The sequence below is a fragment of the Kogia breviceps genome, chromosome 18 (assembly GCF_026419965.1).
Source record: "Kogia breviceps isolate mKogBre1 chromosome 18, mKogBre1 haplotype 1, whole genome shotgun sequence".
Lineage (NCBI taxonomy): Eukaryota > Metazoa > Chordata > Mammalia > Artiodactyla > Physeteridae > Kogia > Kogia breviceps.
In genome coordinates this window covers 41,854,583-41,878,655 of record NC_081327.1, presented here as the reverse complement: position 1 = coordinate 41,878,655, position 24,073 = coordinate 41,854,583, and the positions used below count along the sequence as shown (strand labels likewise).

At 45.8% G+C, this 24,073-nt stretch overlaps 1 protein-coding gene across 2 annotated transcripts in view; it reads right to left on the bottom strand.

Annotated features, from left to right (window-relative positions):
* WWP2 (WW domain containing E3 ubiquitin protein ligase 2) overlaps positions 1–24,073 on the bottom strand; it is a 151,025-nt gene that overhangs the window by 60,135 nt on the left and 66,817 nt on the right. For both annotated transcript variants that reach the window (XM_059044814.2, XM_067019594.1), the window contains exon 7: positions 2,188–2,315. In XM_059044814.2, coding sequence (XP_058900797.1) covers positions 2,188–2,315 — 128 coding nt within the window. The remainder of the gene's footprint in view (positions 1–2,187; positions 2,316–24,073) is intronic.

Here is a 24,073-nt window from a genome sequence, read left to right as displayed (position 1 = left end):
AAGAGGGGGGCTTCTGTCTGCTGCACAAAGGAAAGGTGAGATCTTTCTGTACCCCTTGGATAGACATTAAAAAGCCTACAAAGTCCAGGCTGGCTGTGAGCCAAATGGGAACCTTCATCAGAGCAGAAAGGAGAGAAACAAGATAGGGGCCAAGGCCTCAGTATTTTAACAGGCAGAAATCCCTAACATGCCACGAGTGTCCTTCCCAGACAGGCTTGGGGACAGTTTGGGCATTCAGACACAGCACCATAAAACTTCTCCAAGCCAGTTTGGGGTTACAGACATTTGGCTTTCGGAGATGTGGCTGGCACGTGCCTCGTCTGCCGAAATACATAAGGACAATACACAAAGGTACCTAAAAATAAGAGTAGGGGAAACACAGACCTGTTTAAATGTCCAAGGAGATTTACTCAAAGACCATCATCACAGAAAGGCAATTTACCCATAGGTAGGTTTTTTTTGTGTTTTTTTTTGGGGGGGGGGTTGGGGGGTTTTTTTGGCTGTGCTGCGCAGCATGTGGGATCCTAGCTCCCCAACCCGATATCGAAGCTGCGCCCCCTGCATTGGAGGCGTGCAGTCCCAACCACAGGACAACCCGGAAGTCCTACCCATAGTTTTTGTAAGACAAGCAGAGATGGCTGGGGGAGACCAGCATCACAATAATGGAGGCCCCTGGAGGAACAAAGTGGCTGGTATCACGCCTGTGGCATCCAGGAAACAACTGGTTCCAAAGCCAGTTCCCCTTGTCCATTTGTGAACACCGGCCCTCATCTATGAGTGACTTTTTTTTTTTTTCATCACGCCACATGGCTTGTGGGATCTTAGTTCCCGGACCAGGGGTTTAACCCGGGCCCTGGCAGTGAAAGAGCCGAGTCCTAACCACTGGACCACCAGGGAATTCCCACAAGTGACTTATTTGCTGAAGAGAACCATGTTTATTACTGGTGCTTGCGGAGCTACATACAGTATTCTGTAGCGCAGTCCACGGCCCCCACCTCGCTGTCCCCACCACACAGATGGGAAGCCAGGCCACCCCTGGCTTCTGTAACTGGCAGTTCTGGCACTTGGACACGGTGGTTGGCAAAGGAGCAGCAGGCAGGCTGAGGCAGCTGCCGCTTACGTCCCTCGCCTCCAGCTCATCCTCGCCTGCAAGGCTCGGGCCGAGCTCGCCAACTCAATTCCTGCAGGCAGGTCCCAAAGTCCAGGGAGAAAGTCAGGCCACTGCACGCACAGTGAGCCTTGCAGGCCCCAGGCCACTCTGCCCTGCAGTCTGCCGCAGACAACAGCAGAGCCGAGCGCCCTCAGCTATCAAAGGGGCTCTGCAGCCCTCATGCGGTGCTGCAAGAGAACTAAAAGTCATTAGAAAGTAATCCCAATCGACTTCTCCTGCTCAATAAGTTTGTCACACAAAGGGCAGGAACAGTACCAGGGTAAAGCTTACGTGAAGAAGCTGTGCTGCTCTGAACTTCCCGTCCTTCCTGCCACACCTCTGCTATCACAAGCATCTACACAATTATTTCAGCGTCTCTTACTGATTTAAACACCTGCATTTCCCCCACCTACAGCTTATCAAAGCAAACGCCCGTGTCCCTTCCCAACTGCCCCAAATTAAGACAAATTACCAAATGACCAGCAGCCACAAAAGATATGACAATCTTCTACTCTCAAATGGAACAAATACTCTCAATGGAACAGCCACAGGAGGCCCCCCAGTGGCAGCTGGGCTTTGCTCCTGGTCCGGCATCCCAACCCGCTCAACAGTGCTGCCATCTTCTCTAAGCCAGCTCTTCACAACAATACTTAGCCTTCTTTCTCCCTAGTCTGATTATTCCCTTAAATTAAGGAAATGAAAACAACGTGTCATGTGTAAGTAAGATACCGCCCCCCTCACAAAGAAATCCAATGTTGATAAGAAATGAATTTAAATATCAGTACGCTTTATTTCTGTACAAAGGAAGATTTCAGACGAGCACGGTCATGTGGAGAATAACCTTGGCTGTACACACTATGCCAGAGAGAAAAGAAGACGGGTCATGGAAAGACGGATGGATTCAAAGTCCATCTTAGTGTGGGAGGCTTCTCCCGCCCGCCCTGCATCCTGACACAGCAGGCAGGGTCCCGACTCCATGTGAGAACAAGGTAGAGGCCGCGCTTTAGTCTGGGCCGGTGCCCTGTGCTGTCACTCACCTGTGCCATTGGCCAATCCACTGTGGCTCGGGTTCTTGAGGGGCTGGTGCTGCCGGCCGCTAGTACCGGGGCTCTGCTCACCAGCTGCTGTGGCTGTTCTGGCTGAACCACCTGAATGTCTGTGTGTCCTGGGGGTTCAAAATATAAAGCAGACAGATATAAGTCACTGTGAAAAAGACAGAGCTGTGCCCCACCTAAGTCACTGTATTCCCTCTCTTGCTATTTATGGGAAATAAGCCCTGCAATAGCCCTTCTGGTCTATGACTCGACAGAAGCTGGCCCTGAATGGGGAGACCCATGTAAGCTTCCTTCTTGGTAAAAGCACAGAAGGCAACTTTGGGTAAACTTTTCCATTAGAAGTAAACAAATCCAGAGTGAATTTCCCCCACATCTGAAATAACTGGCAAAATATCCTGTGACCAGCACATTATTTTTATTGGGCTTGAATGTAAGAAATAAATAAGAATCACTGAACAGGCTACAGATGACATGTTTCTCCTATTAGCCAAAAAAGAGCCCCAAACTTATCCAAATCCATTTTCTCTGTGGCTAGAAACGTGCTTGCCTTGGGAATAAAAGTCAAGGGGCATTAGACAACTTCAACCAATGTGTATGTTGACATGTTTTATGTAGAAAAGGTGATGCAACACCCATGCAAGTAAACGAGGAACAAATGCAGAGAGGGATCTGTACCACAAGGAAAATGGTGGAATACGGCAGCAGAGGCTCTATCTAACATCTTCAGAGGACACAAAGTAACAGGCGGTACATGTTCTCACGGTCCTGTCGTAGCTTGATTTTGTTCACTTGATGGAAATGTCTAAGCGTCCCTGCCTTTCTCAGTTTTGTCAAAGGAGATTATTCTACTTCCTACTCATTATATACTACTTTTCAACAGTGAGATGATTTAAGTACTACCCAGTGAAGAAAAGACGACCCCTCTCCAGGCAGAGAAACAGAGACCCAGAGAACAATTTACAACCACAGGACTCGGGGCAGAGACAATACCACCAACAATAAACGTGAAAACAATGACTATGGAAGAATTTAATATTCACTGAGCTGGAATAGTATGTTCTAGGTACCTGTGGTGTGCTGTGCACTTTGCATATATTATCTCATTTAACACGGCAACCCCAGAGGTAGCTTATTATTATTATGTTCATTTTACAGGTGAAAACAGATACCGAGAAAGTGAGCAATGGAGCAAAGACTCGAATCCAGGTGCTCTAAGGTCAAGCACCCGCGCTCTCTGGTTGGAGGCTGGGAGTGGGAAGCCTGGACGTAAGCTGAATCCCTTCCAGGCTATTCATTGGTCACCTGGTCAACGGCGAGACGAAGACCTCTAATAAAAAGCTCCCAGAAATAGTCACAAATGTAGAAAATAAACTTATGGTTACCAGGGGATAAGCAGGGGAAGGGATAAATTGGAAGACTGGGATTGACACATACACACTACTATAAAATAAGGACCTACTGTATAATAGCACGGGGAACTTAACTCAATACTCTGTAGTGGACTATATGGGAAAAGAATCTAAAAAAGAGTGGATAGGGACTTCCCTCGTGGTCCAGTGGTTAAGATTTCACCTTCCAATGCAGGGGGTGCAGGTTTGATCCCTGGTCAGGGAGCTAAGATCCCACATGCCCTGGGACCAAAAAACCAAAACATAGAACAGAAACAATATTGTAAGAAATTCAATAAAGACTTTAAAAATGGTCCACATCAAAAATCTTTAAAAAGAGTGCATATATGTATATATGTACAACAGATCCACTTTGCTGTACACCTGAAACTAACACAACTTTGTAAATCAACTACACCCCAATACAAATTTTTAAAAAAATAAACAGCAACAGGGCTTCCCTGGTGGCGCAGTGGTTGAGAATCTGCCTGCCGATGCAGGGGATACGGGTTCGTGCCCCGGTCCGGGAAGATCCCACATGCCGCGGAGCAGCTGGGCCCGTGAGCCATGGCCGCTGAGCCTGCGCATCCGGAGCCTGTGCCCCGCAACGAGAGAGGCCACAACAGTGAGAGGCCCGCATACCACAAAAAAAAAATAAAAATAAAAAAAAAAAAATAAACAGCAACAATAAAAAAGAAAGAAAGAAAGCTCCCCCGCCACTGGGAGGCTCCATGCCCACCAGAACATCTCTGCTGCTGAGACGTTCTGGTCCAGTATGTTGAGACAAACTTACAGCACAGCAAACTCAGAGATTCCTAGAGGAATAAGAAGTGCCTCCACTGACTACCTTCTCCAACAAGATGAGTATAAACCAAAATGTTAACAGTGATTATCTTTGGACGTTGGGAATATGGATGCCTTTAGTGTTTCCTTTTGTGCTTTTCTAGGTTTTTCTGATTTTCTTCATTAAGCATGTCTACTTTTGAGCGAGGAAGAAACACGATTATTTAAAAAGAAAAAAAAAAGTTTTTTCTTGGGGCCAAAACTACAAAAAAGAAAAAATAAAGAAGAAAAAGAAACCTAGCATATCCTGGAGTCCTTTGTACCTAAGGCTGCGTGGCAGTTAAAAATGGCTAGAGAGAGTACGACTGAGCTGTAGAAATAAAGATTTAATTTGGACTCTCTTTTTCCGTCTTATTTTTCCCTGAGCTAATTTCATAAATCAAAGCTGTCAATTACACCTCAGTCAAGAAAAATATCTCAAAGTCCCCACTCTATGGGAAGGAATATTAATATTGAGCATTTCACCGTAAGTCCGCTTCGAAAGCAGAATGAGTGCAGACTGGTTCCGAAGGGAAAGATGTTCGTTAGCCACTGGTGAATGTGCGTATATGTGCTGAGGGCAGAGAGCTTGAGAGAGATCAAATTGGTTAATAGAAGGTTTATTTCAGACAAGAATCCCCTTAAAAGGGCAAAAGAAGGGCTTCCCTGGTGGCGCAGTGGTTAAGAATATGCCTGCCAAGGCAGGGAACACGGGTTCGAGCCTGGGTCCGGGAAGATCCCACATGCCGCGGAGCAACTAAGCCCGTGTGCCACAGCTACTGAGTCCGCATAACACAACTACTGAAGCCCACGCACCTAGAGCCTGTGTTCCACAACAAGAGAAGCCACCGCAATGAGAAGCCCGTGCACCACAGCGAAGAGTAGCTCCCGCTCGCCGCAACTAGAGGAAGCCCGTGCACAGCAACGAAGACCAACACAGCCAAAAATAAATTAATTAATTTTTTTTTAAAAAAAAGGACAAAAGAAAAAAAAAGCCTCTGTGATTTTGTACTCACAGCCCACAGCAGAGGGCTCACCCCCTCTGGGCGCAGCAGGCCACGGGGGTGGGGGGGGGGTGGGAGGCGGGAGTGCAGCATAGAAAATGCGACACTCGTTGTGTCACACGCACGGGCTCTGACAGGCCCGTGAGTCCTTCTAGGTCCTTGACTCCTTGTCCCTCTGCAGAGCAGCTGGGCATGACAACAGGGTGGGTCCCATTACTCTCCTGGCCCCTCCCTCCCTTCCCCAAAGGGGCGTGCGGTCAGAGTTGAGAGAGAATACTTTCAGAAATGTTCAACCACTAATGACAGCAGCACACCCTGAATGACAGGCTGGTGCAGAGCCAGGATTAGCCTGTAAACCAGGGGCAGCTGGGACCACTTTGTGTGAATTGCCACCTCCCTGCCCATGGCCCACGGCCACCCAGCTACCCACCCACCCTACACACACACACACACACACACACACACACACACACACACACACACACACACACACACACACACACACACACACACACACACACACACCCCATTCCCCAGATTCTTCTCTTGTCCTAAATCTGGAGCATCCACTTTTCCCTTCTTGAATTACCTTTAAAATAAGGAAGAGAAGGCCTCAATGTTTGAGGACAATCTTCTCTTCAGCAGTTTCCTCTCTGGGAGGTCACTCAACCCTTAAAAGATGGGGCTGTGTTGTGATTAAAAGCTGGCCCAAGGGCTTCCCTGGGGGCGCAGTGGTTGAGAGTCCGCCTGCTGATGCAGGGGACACGCGTTCATGCCCCCCACGTGCCGCGGAGCGGCTGGGCCCGTGAGCCATGGCCGCTGAGCCTGCGCGTCCGGAGCCTGCGCTCCGCAACTGGAGAGGCCACAGCAGCGAGAGGCCCGCATACCGCAAAAAAAAAAAAAAAAAAAATGTTAAAAGAAAAAAAAAAAAGCTGAAACCACACACCATAAGCTAAAATAGTAGCAGGACACAAGCGGGGCTATGGGGTGGAGATGAGCTGGGCCCCACCACAGGCAGCCTGTCTTCGGCTCTGCCAATGACTTCAACCTTGGCCTGATCCCTCCACCATCTTGGGGGCGGGAGGGAGGAGCTATGCAGCCCCTGGGGCAGTCAGAAGAAGGCGGAAGGGCAAAATTCCACGAATGGTTTTAAGTCACCTAGTTATAATAGAGATTCAGCTCTCACTACACCACGTGCCTCTCAAAATGCTGGTGTGAAGTTACCTAAGTTCCTCCCTCCGATCAGAAACTAAGACCCCCCTAAGGAATGCCAGTCAAGGTCAGGGCCCTGGGATCCTCTCTCCACTCTGCAGAAAGAGAACTGATGCAGGTGAGGTACCCAGGAGAGGGCTCTTGGCTGTCCCTTGCCATTCAAGTTTTGACATTCATAGCATTGGCCTCAGTCCTCTGATGACCCTGAGAGCCACAGCCTCCAGTGTTGTGGGACACCCTGCATTGCCCTGCATGAAGGCCAGAGAATTGCATTCAATCATTATTTTCTGAGCACTAGGCCCTGTTCTAGGGCCTGCAACAAAACAGAAAGAGTGGCTGACCTCAAGGAGCTTACATCTTAGTGGACACGCGTGACTTGTACTTCTGCTCAGAAACAAACTTGCATCACACCCTGCAATGCCAGTGTGTGGGAGAGCCACTTGTCTAGTTAGAGTGAGCCTGCCTGACAACTTGGCATTGTCACCCAGTGCAGCTTTGTTGATCATCACATATGTTAATAGTTTATGTGGAGTAATTAAACAAAACAAAACTTAAAAAAAAAAAAGGCAGCTGTAGCATCAGTAATGCAAATGCAAACAAAATGAAGAGTCAAAAAAATGATGGCTCACAAGACACAAAAACAAAAATTTTTGCTAAATTAAAAAATGAAATTCTAAATTTGGTGGTGGCTCAGAATTTGGGATTGATAAATCTATCATATCCTTTATGAGGAAATGGATTTTAAAAGTATGTGGTGGCTTCATCAAAATTTAAAACTCTTGCTCTTCCAAAGACACTATCAAAGAAAATGAAAAAACAGTCCCTAGAGTGGGAAAAATCATTTGCAAAATACCTATCTGATAAAGGATTTATTTCTAGAAAAAAAACTCTCAAAACTCAATAATAAAAAGAATAAACCAATAAAAATAATCAAAAGATTTTAAAAGAGAAGATCTACAAACAGCAAATAAGCACATGAAAGATGCTCAACATCGTTAGTCATTAGGGAAACACAAATTAAAACGACAATGAGGTACCATCACACAACTGTTAGAATGGACAAAGTAAAATCAAAACAAAACAAACCAAAAAAATCACACACACACAAACAAAAACAAAACAAAACAAAAACTGACGGTAACAGTAGTGGTGAGAACACCAAGCGCCTGGGACTCTCAAACACTGCTGGAGGGGACACAACATGGCAGCATCACTTTGGAAAAGAGCTTGGCAGTTTCTTATAAAGTTAACCATGCACTTAGCGTACGAACCAACAATCCTATGCCTAGGTATTTATGCAAGAGAAATGAAAACGTTTACATGAAACCTGTAGGCAAATTACAGCGACTTTATTCATAATTTCCAAAACCACAGACAACCCAAACTGGTGAATGAACAGACAGACTGTGGTTAATCCACACAGTGGAATACCACTCCGTAAATAAATGGATGGAACGACTGATGATGCAGCAACAGAGATGAATCACAAATGCATTATGCTAAGTGGAAGAAGACAGACACAAAAGGCTACAGAGTATATCCGACTATTTTTATGACATTTAGGAAGAGGTAAAACTGTAGGGAAAGGAAGCAATTAGTACCTGCCAGTAGCTCGAGAAAGAAGTAGGGGCTGACTATAAAGGGGCATGGGGAAACTTCTGGGGGAGATGAAACTTTCAATATCTTTATTATGGTAGTGGTTACCAGATGCTATACTTTTATCAAACTGTACATTGCATAGGGGGCATTTTACTGTATACCTCCATAAACCTATCTTCATAATTTTAAAAAGCAATTTGTGTGTTTCAGTCACTGCAAAAACAGCTCATCACATGAGAAATTAAAGTTTTAAAAGGCAGGTAACTTGGGACTTCCCTGGTGGTCCAGTGGTTAAGAATCCACCTTCCAATGCAAGGGACGAGGGTTCGAGCCCTGGTCGGGGAACTAAGACCCCACATGCCGTGGGGCAACTAAGCCTGTGCGCCACAACTAGAGAGAAACCCATATGAGGCGATGAAGAGCCCGTGCACCGCAATGAAAGATCCCGCGGTGCCGCAGCTAAGACCCAACGCAGCCATAAATAAGTATATTTTTTAAAAGGCATGTAACTTATGGTATGAGGATAGCCCCCTCCCAAAAATGAAACACCCAGAAAACAAGAACCTTGTTGGGAATGTGATTCAGGCAATACTCAGGACTCTACAGACACTCTGTATTAATAAATATAGGGATTCTTCAAGGCCTGGGGACACATTTCTCCCAAATGTCAAGAATTCGTGGCTGACCGGATACCGGGTGCCAAGCATATTTTTCTATCTTGGTAAAAGAGGCCCAGGATACTAAAGGGAGGTTCTCGGACCTCAGAATTCAGGCCCATTAGCTCAGCAATAGAGAAGTTTCAGGGTAGAACTTCTGATAGTGGGGTTTTCCTCCATTTAAATTAAAAAACAAAAAACAGATACAGAAGTTAAAAATTGCCTAATAATCTTAAAACTCTTCTCACACTCCAATCCAGGGAATCGATTTTTGCCTGGATGACTAGAACCAAGAGGGCGGCCCCTCCTCCAAGTCCTCTTAACTGGGCATTGTCTTTTAATAGCAGCATGGAAACAACACTGAGTGAGGCTGGGCTGGTTTCCAGTAAAAGAACCAGAAAAAGAAAAAAGAAAAAAACAAACAAACAAAAACACCAGCCACTTAAAATAGAAGCATGGAGGGAAAAAATGGGAAGCCGCGATGGGAAAAGAAACGGTTTCCACCATTCAGAGAGGCGTCATTAAGCAAACCTGCTTCCACCTACGGCCACCTCAATGCTTCCTTCTCACTCAAATGTGGCTGCTGGGGGGAGCGGGGGGATAAAAAGGAGAGGTGAAAAGGGAAAGGCGCAATTAGAGTTAAAAATGGGGCCATTCGAGTCATTCCAAGGGTAATTTATGGCTCCTTTCCACACCCTACCTCTAGCTGCCAGCCTCAGAAATGACAGGAAAGGTAAAAATAAAACTGCTGCAAGTCCATTCTACATGACAGAAAGACAAGTGATTTACTTTTGCCCAACCTGGAATATAGAGCAACCTTCTCAATGGTGGCAACTTTCTGAGACTAAAAAAATTCATTTTAAGAGAGAAAATACAATAAATTTTGACTCACCTCATCTCATTCCAGGTTGCACGTTGGGCTTCACTAAAAAGAACGCTCAAACGCCCTCCCAAACTTGAACGAGAGATGAAGTCCAGGGAAAACGGTCACTGTCTCGTTCCACCCCACCCCCCGCTCGGGGCAGGAGGGGATGATCTGAGGTTCCTTGAACACAGAGGGCAGCCCCTGACTTATTTGTCCCATGTCCTGAGATGGTACAAGGGCATGGGATGCTCTAGCAGCTCAGGAGACGAGCACGGTGGACCATCAGCCTCCACTGACACACAGGAGGAAGCTGCACAGGGCTGACCCTGAATACGGAGCTCCAGCTTCTGCTACAGGTGGGCCAGAAAAGTATCTCCACTTTCTTCCTCCCGGCATCACATCTTGTTTGAACCTGGCCCAGCCCAGAGTGTCCCTGTGCTACGGCCCCAGACCTGAAAGGACCACAGGGGACCCTGCGGTACCAGGGATGACAGTACACGGGGCGTTATTTCTAAGTGTTCTGACAACAAATCGCAAAGGCAGGGATTCAGCAGGAGGGAGGTAAGTTCTCAAAAGAATATGTTCAACGGACATTCCTCCAAACCTCCCTCTAAACTCCTCCCAAGGAAAATTCAGAGCCTTTGCTGATCTACTCGCCTGGCATCCTCTTCTCTGGACTCTTCACCCAGTTGGTTTCTCATCCAAATCTTAGTCTAAATGTCCCTCACCTCCCAGCCTGCACTAAATTCCCTTGAATTCTTTTCACACAGCATTCTAAACTTTTCCTTTATGGCACTTCCATTTGTGATTATATGTTTATCTGTTTAATGTCTGACTTCAACAAGGCCCATGAGGGTAGGACCTTGTCTGTTTTGTGTACCTTTGTATAACCAGCACCTAGAATGTGCTTGGCCCCAGAGTAGGCATATAAAAACATTTGCTGAATGAATGAAAGAAGCAAGCTCTCCAGCACAAAAGCACTCTTAGGCCTGTAATCTCTAATACTTCCCATGTTCGTGGCAACCAGTCCTCACCTCCCCATCTCCCTTCACCCTTTTAAAGAATGGAATCCGTGCTGAGAGATGGAATCCATAAGCTACCAGGCATTGAGAAGTGTCAGAGCTAGTGTCTTCCGGAAAGGTTAGCCCTCAACATCATGTAAAAACATTCTCTGGCATCAGGGTCTACAAATAAAAATCATTTCATTAGACTCATTACTAAAATTGTAAGACAATCTTCAAATCCAACCAAATTTTATTTATCATGGGTTTTTTTGGTTCTAGCTATAATTTTCAAGCACTCTCCAACAGGTGAAGACTGACTAGGCAAGTGATTAAATATGGGATTTAAGAAAGATACCTTTTGTGGTCAGCAGAATTTCTAAAATGCCCCTCCTCCCAAAGACACCCCACCCTAATGCCTAAAACTAGGGAATATGATGATATATCACACCCTTGATTATGTTATTATATGGCACATGATATTACCATAATAATATATGATAATATTATGATATTTTATGGCACAGCTGACCTTAAGAAAGGGACACGAGGGAATTCCCTGGTAGTCCAGTGGGTAGGACTTGGCACTTTCACGGCTGGGGCCCAGGTTCAATCTCCGGTCGGGATTGCCATGCAATGTGGCCAAATAAAAACAATAAATGTATTTTAAAAAAAGAAAGAAAGGGACATCATCCAGATGGGTCCAATCTAATGACATAATCTCTTAAAAGCAGAACACTTTCTCCAGCAGTTGTCACAAGTGGAGGGAAGAAGAGAAAATCAGAGAGATCCAAAGCATGAGGGAAATCTGACACAACCTTGACAGACTGATGATGAGTTGGGGGGGGTACATATGAGAGGAAATGTGGATGGCCTTAATAAGGAGCTGAGTAAGGGCCCAACTGAGAGCCAGCAAGGAAATGGGAACTCAGTCCTCCAATGACTCGGTCAATGACTCGAATCAGCTTTGAAGCAAATCCTTCCTTAGTTTCCAGATAAGCATGCAACACTGCTGACACCTTGATTTTGGCCTTGTGAGACCCTAAGGAGACCAGTCAGCCAGCTATGGTGTCCTGGTCTTCTGACCTACAGAACTGTGAGCTCACAAATGATGCTGTTTTAAGCCCTAAATTTGTGGTGATTTGTTACACGGCAGTTGAAAACTAACAGATCCTCTCAGTACAAATAAATGTCAGTTTCCACAGAAGAAGATACTAATTTTCAAATATATGGCTAGGTAATTCTTGCTGAGCACCCCACCTCACTCTGTTAGAAGGCCTTATACAGAGATGGAGATGCCCTATGGAATCAGTGCTCATCTCATAGGGACGCATTTCCATGATCCGAATGTCCTTTATGAGACACGCATTCCTCACATTCAACCATCACTTGGGGATTTGAACAGCTATATATATGTGGGACATTACTGTTCTCAGAGGGTTAGTAAGTAACTCTCTTTCCTGGTAGAGTTCAGGCACATGGACTTTACACATTCTTTTTCCAGGCAAGACGTATTTATGTGTCAACTTATCTCTGATTCCAATGTTAACCTTAAAAGTTGCAAGTATTTGAGAAGAACAGTCCGTGAAAAGGGCTCAAAGTGGAAATATCAATCATGAAGAAAAAAACAGGAGGGACAGGAGAGACGGAGCAGGCGGTAGGAACCCACCACATTCTTGGTGGTCCGGCTAAGCCTTGGAAAGCACAAGGCCATCCTGGTAAAAAGTCTCCCCTGTAACCTGTGCCCCTGAAACCGTCACTTCTCAGGGAGTCAGGGTGCCAAGGAATGTAAACCAGTAGGAAGACCCACCCCGAAGTCCTGGCAAGTGAGAAGCAGGAACACAAGACTCTTTCAACTCAACAAGGATTTACTGAGCTGCTGCTACGTGCAGCAAAGCACTATTCTAGGCCCTGGTAGGGACACAAAGATGCCTAAGGTCCAGATGAGTTTGGCTGAGAACTCAGCACCACTTCCCCTGTACCCCTCCCCACCTCCCAAAAACGAAGTGCTGTAGATGGAAGAGGAAAAACTAACTCCCCAGCAGTCCCCAATTCACCATTCTTTTCTAGGTATAAAGCAAAATTGTATGATATGATTTAAAATAAAGCTTTCTGCTTACCTTTTTTAAGGTAACTTTTTAAAGGTAAAACTTTAAAGAAAAAGAACCATGTCCTCATCTCCCCTTCTCCTTCACAAAATAACAATTATTCATACCATCTCCTATTCTAGACTTTTGCTAATCTCATGTTAAAAATTGTTGTTGTTTTCTCATTTTAAAGTTGTACCTTCAAAGGTCATTTATAAGCACACAAAGTAGACCCAACACATAGATGTGCCATAAAAGTCCAAGTAAAGTCCAAGTCCAAAGAGAAAATCTTCAGACAGGGAGCCTGGGTAGAAATTCTTGTTCTCTTTACCATTAGGTGCAGAATTTCACACTCCATTATCAAATAATCAGTGAGCCAAAGATACCTTCAACTCATCAAGACAAAGAAAAGGCAGGCCAAACACAGGCTTAAAGTGCAAAGTTAGCTTAGCAAAGGGAAACAAGGAAGGCAGGACAGATAGCAATTAAAAGGCAAGAAGATAAAAAGATAGCATCTTTGGAGAAAACTCCAAAGGTATCGAGAATCACAAGAAACATAAATAGACTAACGTAAGAGCTTAAAGATAAGAGGTAGCATATTGGTTTGGGTTTTTTTCCAACCTTTTTTTTATAATTGAAATACAGTTGTCACATAAATTACATTAGTTTCAGGTATACGATGACATAGTGGTTCAACATTCTGAATTGATCACCACAATGTCTAGTTACCATCTGTTACCATACAAAGTGATTATAATATTATTGACTGTATTCCCTACATCGTACATACGTCACCATGATTTATTTATTTTACAACTGGAAGTCTGCACCTCTTAATCCTCTTCAGCTATTTCTCCCAACCTCCCACCCACCTCATACTATTTGTTAAAAATCCCGTTATATGCTGTTGCAAGCAACACCATCTAATATATAAGCATCCAAAAGGCTGAAACTAAATGTGTGGGGGAAAATATGCTGAGAAAATACAAAACAAAACTAAGCTGGGGAAGCTATGTAAATGTCAAACCAAACAGATTTTTTAAATGATTTTTAAAATTCAGGCATATTGGGGCTTCCCTGGTGGCGCAGTGGTTGAGAGTCCGCCTGCCGATGCAGGGGACACGGGTTCGCGCCCCGGTCCGGGAGGATCCCACGTGCCGCGGAGCGGCTGGTTCCGTGAGCCACGACCGCTGAGCCTGCGCGTCCGGAGCCTGTGCTCCGCAACGGGAGAGGCCGCGACAGTGAGAGGCGCGCGTAATGGGGGAAGAAAAAAAAAAAAAAAAAAAAAAATTCAGGCATATTTACTAATACATATAGTCAAATTCACCCTTTTTTTTTTTTTTTTTTTTTTTTCGGTACGCGGGCTTCTCCCGTTGCGGAGCACAGGCTCCGGACGCGCAGGCTCAGCGGCCATGGCTCACGGGCCCAGCCGCTCCGCGACATGTGGGATCCTCCCGGACCGGGGCACGAACCCACGTCCCCTGCACCGGCAGGCAGACTCTCAACCACTGCGCCACCAGGGAAGCCCAAATTCACCCTTTTTAAGGGTGCAGTTCAGTGAGTTTTAACAAACGCATACAATCGTGTTACCACCACCACAGTCAAGACATAAAACATTTCCATCGCCCCCCAAAACTTTTTGGTGCCCTTGGCAGTCAATCCCTCCCCTCAATTCCCAACAACTGCTGACTGATTTCTGTCCCAATAATTGTGCCTTTTCCAGTATGTTATGTAAATGGAGTCACATAGAATGTAGCTTTTGCTGTCTGGCTTCTTGCACTTAGCATAACGCTTTTGAGAATCAACCATGCTGTTGTAGGCTGTTCCTTTTTATTGCTCAGAACAAATAAATTTTAAGAGAAAAGCTCTAGAAAAAGAGAAGATCATGAGATAAGGATAAAAGGTTCAATTCGCCCACAAGACATACTTCAAATTTGTACTGAGGACAAAATAACCTTGAAATACATAACGCAGAAATTCATGGGAATTCCCTGGTGGCGCAGTGGTTAAGAATCAGCCTGCCAATGCAGACGACACAGGTTCGAGCCCTGGTCTGGGAAGACACCACATGCCGCGGAGCAGCTAAACCCGTGCGCCACAACTACTGAAGCCCGTGTGCCTAGAGCCCAACAAAAGAGAAGCCACCGCAATGAGAAGCCCGCGCACCGCAACGAAGAGTAGCCCCCACTCACCACAACTAGAGAAAGTCCGTACGCAGCGACGAAGACCCAACGCAGCCAAAAATAAATAAATACATGTATTTTTTAAAAAAGGAAAGAAATTCATGGATATAATCTGGCCCTCCCTGTTACTGCTGTCACCTCCTATTTTCCCTTCACCCCCTCCACTCCAGCCAGACTGGCCGCCTTCAACTCCAAAGGCTCCCAGCTCAGTTCCTTTGCAAGAGCCATTGCTGTGCCTGACATTCTTCCCTGAGAGAGCCTCATGGATAAATCTCTCACCTTCTTCAAATCTCTGCTTATAGGTCACCTTCTTAATGATACCTCTCTTGACTGCATTATATAATTGTGCATCCTGCTATTGTGTAATACATTTATTTTTTTTTCACGTGGATAAAATTTGTTTTTTAAACAATGAAGATCAATAAAACCAGCAAAAAGAGGAACGCTCTGGGATTCCACACTACTATAGATGCCAAGGCAGGCAACTTTTCCAGAAAGGACAAGTCCACAAGGTGAAACCTGCAGACAAGTCAGCTGGGCTTTTGTGGCTATCATTCTGGCAGAATGATAGAGGCGGATGCCAGAATGAAGCGAACTAATACACAAACAGAGATAAGGAAGGGAGACCCAAAGAATATTAAGACTAATATCTTCACTATATTTTCAGTAACTTACGGGTACATAACAACTTCAGGAACCCCTGTGGCATGTAGAGCGTAAAGCCATATAAATTCTGTGCTTCAGTTCTGTGACTATTTTTACCTAATGCAAAATGAAAAACCTAAATATAGAACTGTTCCAGTGTTTGAAAGGAGTCGTTCTATTTAGGTGATGGAGCATGCCATCATAAAGACAGTCACTAAACCAAACCCCAGATCTCCACTTCCACAGACCTTGGCACTTTCAAAAGGAGCCATCCAGTGCCAACAGAATCCTAAAGGAAAAGTCTAACCTCACCTCACCAAACCACAACCACAAACACCATGGCTTCAGCAACCCTTTCCCCCACCGTCCACATCTGTCCAAAGCATTTGCAGTCAGTTCTATTCCAATCTTTGATCATCCCATACCCAAACTGCCCAAGCTCCCATGACTAAAAAATCCTTTCTCTGAGACCCATACTCTTTTTATTGGTTTCTCTCTAAACTCTTTCCCTTTCAATCACAATTTTCTGGGACTGAGAAGTGCTAAAATCCAGACACGGATCTAGTTAAAGTACAATAGAAATTTCACCCTGTCCCCTAAATGGTGGAGACACTTATATTGGCCCCGTTGTCAGGAATACACTTTGATTTGCTCTGTATCTCCTAAGTTTGTTTTGCTCTGCATTCCTCCTCCTATGGATACGCTTTTAGAGGAATGACTCCGTACCAGTTCCACAGAGCCTGCTAAGCACCAATCACAACTGTCATGGGGGATGCCACCTTAAAATGACAGCTTCATAAGCTGCTCCCCTCCTGCATTTCTTATTTCCATGAATGGCATCTCAATCCAAGAGCCTGGGAGTCCCCTATATGCCTCCTCATCCTCCACCCTGTCTCACTAGTGAGTCACCCAGTCCTGATCAATGATTACACCTCCGAGGTCTTTCTCCTATTTCCTCCCTAATCTGCCACCACCCACAGCTAGTCATCCACTCCTATCTCACCGGTTCCCACAGCAGTCCCCTTATTGGTCCCTGAGTCTAGCCTCAACCTCCACTGTGCCAGACATTCCTACCTTCTTCTATTCCACAGGTGTCCCTTGTCCTGTCCCCTCACTGCACAGGCTAGAAAACTCTCAGACTACCATGCCCCTAGGTTCTGGAAGTGATTTAGGTTGCACCAATGAGAAGCTCTTGCAGGAGATTTGGAAAGCAGAAGAAAGGGATGCACCACTCTTCTGGTGGTGGTGATGGCTGTCAGTAGTTCCAGCAGTCTCCCTGCTTCACTGCCTGGACACCACTGCATGCACATGCAATGGCTGGAGGGACAGAAGTTTCCTGACATTGGTCTGGATTGCCACCACAGGACTATGACCTTGAAACCAAGGATGGAGAGGGGCTCATTTCTCCTCCAGCCCACCCAGTGACTTTTATACATACCTAATTCCCCATATTAAATCCCTTTCTGCTCAAAATACCTGGAGTGGTTTCTGTTCCCTACAATGAACCCTAACTGATACAACTTCAAATTCATCCAGCAGATACTTACCTGAATAATTTACAACAGAAATAACATAACATGCCCTTGCTCAGAACTCAGTGGTTCCCCATCTCCAAAGAATAAATCTGAAGTCCTCAGCAAAGCATAACCCTTTGTGAACTGGTCTCACCTTCTTACCATCTCCCACAGCCTGGATCAGCATTCTGTAAAGGGCCAGACAGTGAATATCTTAGGCTTTGCAGACCATATGGTCTCTGTCACACCTATCTAACTCTGCTATTGTAGTGTGAAAGTAGCCATAGATAATATGTAAATGATGAGTATAACTGTATTCAAATAAAATTTTAATTACAAAAAGAGGTGGTCAAGAGAATAAGAAGGCAAGACACAGACTGGAAGAAAATATTTGCAAAAGACATATCTGATAAAGGACTGTTATCAGAACTCTTAAAACTCAACAATAAAGAAAGGAAAAACCTGATTTTAAAAATGGGCAAGGGCTTCCCTGGTGGCGCAGTGGTTGAGAATCCGCCTGCCGATGCAGGGGACGTGGGTTCGTGCCCCGGTCCGGGAAGATCCCACATGCCGCGGAGCGGCTGGGCCCGTGAGCCGTGGCCGCTGAGCATGCGCGTCCGGAGCCTGTGCTCCGCAATGGGAGAGGCCGCAGCAGTGAGAGGCCCGCGTACCACACACACACACACACACACACACACACACACACACACAAAAAGTAAAAATGGGCAAAAGACCTGAACAGACACCTCACCAAAGAAGATATACAGACAGCAAATAAGTATATGAAAACCTGCTCTACTGCGTACATCATCAGGTAAATGCAAATGAGACACCACTACATGCCTATTGGAATGGCTAATATCTGGAACACTGACAATGCCAAATGCTGGTAAGGATGCAGAGCAACAGGAATTCTCACTCATTGCTGGTAGGGATGTAAAATGGTACAGCCATTTTGCAAGACAGCTTGGCTATTTCTTACAAAACTAAATATACTCTTACACTCTTACCATACAACCTAGCAATTGCTCTCCTTGGTATTACCCAAAGGAGTTGAAAACATATCCACGGACAAACCTGCACAGGGATGTTTATAGCAGCTTTATTCATAATTGTCAAAACTCAGAAGCAACCAAGATTTCCTGTATGTGAATGAATAAACCATGGTACATCCAGATAATGGAATTTTATTCAGTGCTAAAAAACAAATGAGCTATCAAGCCATGAAAAGACATGGAGGAACCTCAAATGCATATTACTAAGTAAAAGGAGACAATCTGAGCTACAAACTTTATGACCCCAATTACATGACATTCTAGAAAAAGGCAAAACTATGTAGACAGTAAAAGGATCAGTAGTTGCCAGGAATTAATAGGGAGGGAGGTATGAATAGGCAAAACACAGGAGATTTTTAGAGCCCCGAAAGTATTCTGCATGATACTATAATGGGGCATGCATGTCACTACACATTTGTCAAAACTCACAAAGTGTACAACACCAAGAATGAACCCTAATATAAACTATGGACATTGGGGGATAAAGTCCCTCATTATCATTTGGGATAATGACGTGTCAACGTAGGTTCAACGATTTCAACAAAATGTACCACTCTAGTGTGGGATGCTGATAGCAGGGGAGGCTGTGTGTAAGTGGGGCAGGGGGTATATGGCAAATCTCTGTACCTCATACTCAGTTTTGCTATTAACCTAACACTGCTCTAAACAAACAAACAAACAAACAAACAGGTGGCAGCCTGGATGTGACCTGTGAACCATGGTTTGCTTCAGCTATCACCCTGAATATCTATGTGTCAACGTTACCAAATGACTAATATGTCCTCGAACACGCCAAGTTCTCTTTTGCTCCATTGCATTTTCCCACGCTGCTCCCTCAGCCTGAGTGACTTCCCTTACCCCCACTTCACTGGTCTGCAAACTCCTTAAAAGTACAGCTCAAATGTGTGAGGTTTTCCCCTAAACCCCGTCAGGTGGATTTAGGTAAACTTTCCACTGCCTTCACTCACCATCACTATGGGGTCCATTGCACTAAACTGGAATTCTCACCTGTGTCTCTGCCTCCTACTGGATGCCAGTCCTCGATGTCAGGGGCCATGGCTTTTCATCTTTTTATCACCACAACCTAGCTCACAGCCTGGCACTCATGTCTGTGGAACGAATATTGCCTCCAGTTGCAGATACTTCAGATACTTGCCTTACTTTCTGGCACATACCACACCTCTCTGGGCTCATACAGAAGAAATGCCCAGTAAAGACCAATGAAATAAATGGATATGAATAAATAAACGTACAATAGGGAATTCCCTGGCGGTCCAGTGGTTAGGACTCTGTGCTTCCACTGCCGGGGGGCCTGATCGGGAAAGTAAGATCCCACAAGCCTCGCAGCATGGCCAAAAGCAAACAACAAAAAAAGTACAATAATGTATAATGCATAATTGTAATTAGCGCAGAATTAATAAATTAATGTATAAACGAATGTGTAATGAATCTCCAGGATGACTTTTCGATGTCTGCCTTTGAGAACGCAGTGGGGCTCCTGTCCACAGTCTCAATCCTATTCTTTTTTTTTTTTTGCAGTTTGCGGGCCTCTCACTGTTGTGGCCTCCCCCGTTGCGGAGCACAGGCTCTGGATGCATAGGCTCAGCGGCCATGGCTCACGGGCCCAGCCGCTCCGCGGCATGTGGGATCTTCCCGGACCGGGGCACGAACCCGTGTCCCCTGCATCGGCAGGCGGACTCTCAACCACCGCGCCACCAGGGAAGCCCTCAATCCTATTCTTTATACACCACCTGCTCAGAAGAGAGCCCTGAAAGCTCCTTGCGTGCAGGGACCGGATCTTAGTTATCGATGAACGAGTAAATGAAGTACACGTATTCCTTTTCTTACTCCTTTCTCGTCCGCAGCAATCGTAGTGAGGCTACAGCTAGATTTTAAGTAAAAGCTATTGGGTAGGAGGCCTGAACTGTAAAGATGCTGGGTTCGGTGTCATGCTGACAGGGTGTCATCGCCACATGACTACAGTTCCAAATCAAGTAGCCTTTAGTCATCTCAGTGGAAGGACAGGTGACAGCGGCCAGCAATGACGGAGAGTGCCTGAAGGCTCAGCTCCCATCCACCCCTCGTTACCCCATTAGCTTTGCTTCCCAGTCCCCGCTGGCACTCCCAGCAGTGTTCCCAGCAGTCTCAGGCCCCGTTAAGTTTATTTTTCTTTCCTTTCTGGGCGAGGCTGTCTGCAGACACAGCTGATGAGCTATTTAGAGCTCACCAGAGACCTTGCGCCTTTCTATGCCGCCGAGATTAAAGCTCTTTTACATCTCCAGAGGTCACTGATGCCAAGGCAAGGGAGTCAATAAATCTGATACGTTTTCATCAAAGCAGGATAAAAAGGGAGAGAGGAAAGGAGGCTGGATGAAAACTTACTACAGGAGGGTCTGAATTTTCACACGTAAAAGGATCGTGTGGGAGCTTGTTAAAATCTAGATTCCAACCAACACTGCCCAGTAGTGACAGCTGATGGAGGACGGAGGCCTGCAGCCCTCCACACCAAACACATGCACACACTCACACACATTCACATATACTCTTACAATAAAATAAATATGTACATAATACATAATAAAGAAAAATTAATTATTTAAGCCTCTCTGTCTAGATTCTTAACCAAGATCTCTTTCACAGTTTTCAGACCTATTAATGAACAACTTCAGGAACCTAAAAGCAAATCCAATGCATTCTTCCATTTGTTGGTACCATTTCCCTGTATGACGATGGAAGAGTACAATGTGAACGTTACTAGTTACTAGTTACTCAAGTCAGAAGAAATCTTAAGGGTATGCTTAGAGCAGCAGCAGTGCTCACGGGCAGTCCTATGGTTTCACCCATTAGGTGACATGTCCTTAACTCCCTGGTTTCATGTAATAGCTGGGGAGGGGGGAAAAAAAATCACAGGTGATGAAGAATCAGCAAACCACAGAGGAACGCCAACGTCCTGGCTTTTCTAACCTAACGGCAGCTCTGAAGAGAGCTGCCGGTACCAGGGTGGATCCCCTTGCTGGGTTCTTTCCCCCTCCACGTCCACCACAGCACTAGCTTCTCTAGTTCACTGGTTAGCACCCTCACGTGTTAGCCCCTAAGACACTGTACTGAACCTTTGGACAGTGGACAAGAGTCTCTCTGCAAACCCACGGCGCCCCTCGCCTCAGTCTCTCCCTCTCCACACGCTCAACTCTCCTCTCTCTGAGCTTCCTGTGACGCTCGCCATTTCGTGTACATCGTGTACGACACGAAGACTGTGCACTCACTGTGGAGAGCAGACACCGTGCTTCTGGCAGGCCTCGTGCAAGACGATGCGTGCACGACACCGGGCACACATGAGAACTGCAAAGCCTGAATTGACTTAGGCACGGTTCCCAAGCTGGCCCTCATTCCAGCAAAATAAAATAAACACTGGGGGATTATTAAAGGGTGTGGTAGGCCCTCCCTGTGCCAACTAGCACACACTTTCCCAGGGGGCTCCATAACACACTGGATAAGGAATGCTGGCTGAGGACGCAGGGCAGGACGGCACACTCACAGACAGAGCCCTGGGTACACCACGTAACGGTCCCCGCTCCAAACACCAAAGGGCCTCCTGGGCCCCCAAGATTAGTGCTGCTCTGACACATGATCTGGCAGTGACCAGCTTTCATGTGGAACTCTTCCTTTCCCAAGGCCCAAACTAAATTCTCCCACCTGAGATTTCGAAATAACAGGAACACAGCCAACAAAGCCAACGTGAAGCATCGCCTTAGAATCACTGGCTCCACTGCTATAAAGATAAACTGGGCATGAGCTTCCCTGGTGGCGCAGTGGTTGAGAGTCCGCCTGCCGATGCAGGGGACGCGGGTTCGTGCCCCGGTCCGGGAAGATCCCACATGCCGCGGAGCGGCTGGGCCCGTGAGCCATGGCCGCTGGGCCTGTGCGTCCAGAGCCTGTGCTCCGCAACGGGAGAGGCCACGACAGTGAGAGGCCCGCGTACCGCAAAAAAAAAAAAAAAAAAAAAAAAAAAAAAAAAGATAAACTGGGCAGAAAAGAAATGAGTGGTCATTATCGAGCCTGGAGAAACCCTGAGTTCTGAAATCTGTCTGCCTTGATGGCACACAACAATTTCTCCAACCTAACACCATCACTATACAGTTTACCTAGGTTGGTGGATGACAGTTTTTGTATTATGAAATATACAGTGTAAACCAAAGAATATATTAAATATATATAGTCAGTTGAAAAAAGAATAATAAAATGAACACCCAGGGCCAAGAAATAGCATCCCCCATACCCAGAAGCTTTCACTGTGCTTTTTCCTCATTAAACCCACCAGTGACAACCATCCGCCCGAATTCAGGGTTAATTAGCATTCCCTTCCAATTTTTATAGTTTTACCACCTATGAAGATATCCATAAAAAAATACATGGTTTCAATTTACATTTTTGAACTTTACATAAATGACATCATACTATATATTTTTCCTGTGATCTGCTGCTCTTGTTCAACATTATGTTTCTGAGATTCTACCACAATGATGCAACTATCTTTCCTCCATTTTTGTTACGGGACAGCATTTCATTGTAGGACTAAACAACGATGTACGATATTAACTCTTTCTTTACTCAGCAAGACCCACCGACTGGATACTAACATGGTCCGTCTGCTAATAAGTTTATGCCATGGGTGGCGATCCCATGCTGGCTTCCATGTTGCAACTCAGATGCCAAAACAACTAGAGATGTTTCACCTGAAGACCCCTAAATAGTGAGGAAGATCCCAGTAAGAGATGGAGTTTTGAGGCCTTGTTTAGCAAGCACGTGGCAGCTTTGCTGGATGAGCTTGGGTAGACGGACCTTTAAGATACAACTCTTACACTGTTCCAGTTCTATGGCTTTATAAAGCAGGGGAAGGAGAGGAAAAGGCTGCTTTCACATTGTAATCTTCACCTTCACGGGCACCTCAGAGCACCTTTGATCATGGAGAATAGCACCCAAGTCCAAGAAAAACCTACCGTTGAGACGGCGAAAGACTAAATATTTAGTCTGGGAGGCGGCAAGCGAAGCCCGTCATTCTCTCTGCCACAGGAAACCAGGGACAGCGGAGGACTGTCCTTGAATCCTGAAGGTTAGATTCACCACCCTCCTAACTACAGCCTCCTGGACGGGAATGCTTCAGTAATGCCACGTTTCCCAGGTTTGGGTGTGGGGACGTGGGGCGCAGAAGACAGTCTCCAGATGCAACTCGCGGCCCCCTTCACTGAGCACTCCCAGTGTGCAAGGCCCTCAGACCACAGAACTCATCTCAGTTAATTCCTACAATGACCCTGTGAGGCAGGCGATGTCCCCATTTCATGCCTGAAAAAACTGAGAGGCTGAGCATTTCAGTGACTTGTCCAATATTGTATAGCAAGTAAATGACAGGCCAGGATTCAATCTACATCTGATTCCAGAGCCTCACACTCATCCAGCAGACCACTCTGCTACCCGCTGTGTGCATGGTGACCTTTGTAAATGCGGCAGCAATGGGGAAAGGGGGTTCTTGAGGATGCAGAAGAGACTGCCTTTGGGCCATACATCCAAAAGTGTTTGCTGCTGAATGGCAGCAGGTTCCATGTGAACACACAATAAATACTTAGATGGCAGAGGCCTGTGAAAGTTCAGAGGCCATGCATGGAAAATGCTGCAGTAGCTGGGCAGGCAGAGGAGGACTCCCACACGGCTTCGGCTACCTAGAAGGCAATCTGTCCACTAACAATCAACTAGCATTGAACGTCCTCCACGTGTTGCGGGCAAAAACGCGTCCGATTTTCCGCTGAAGTCTGCCTGCTGCTGTAACACTCAAGAATCCTCAA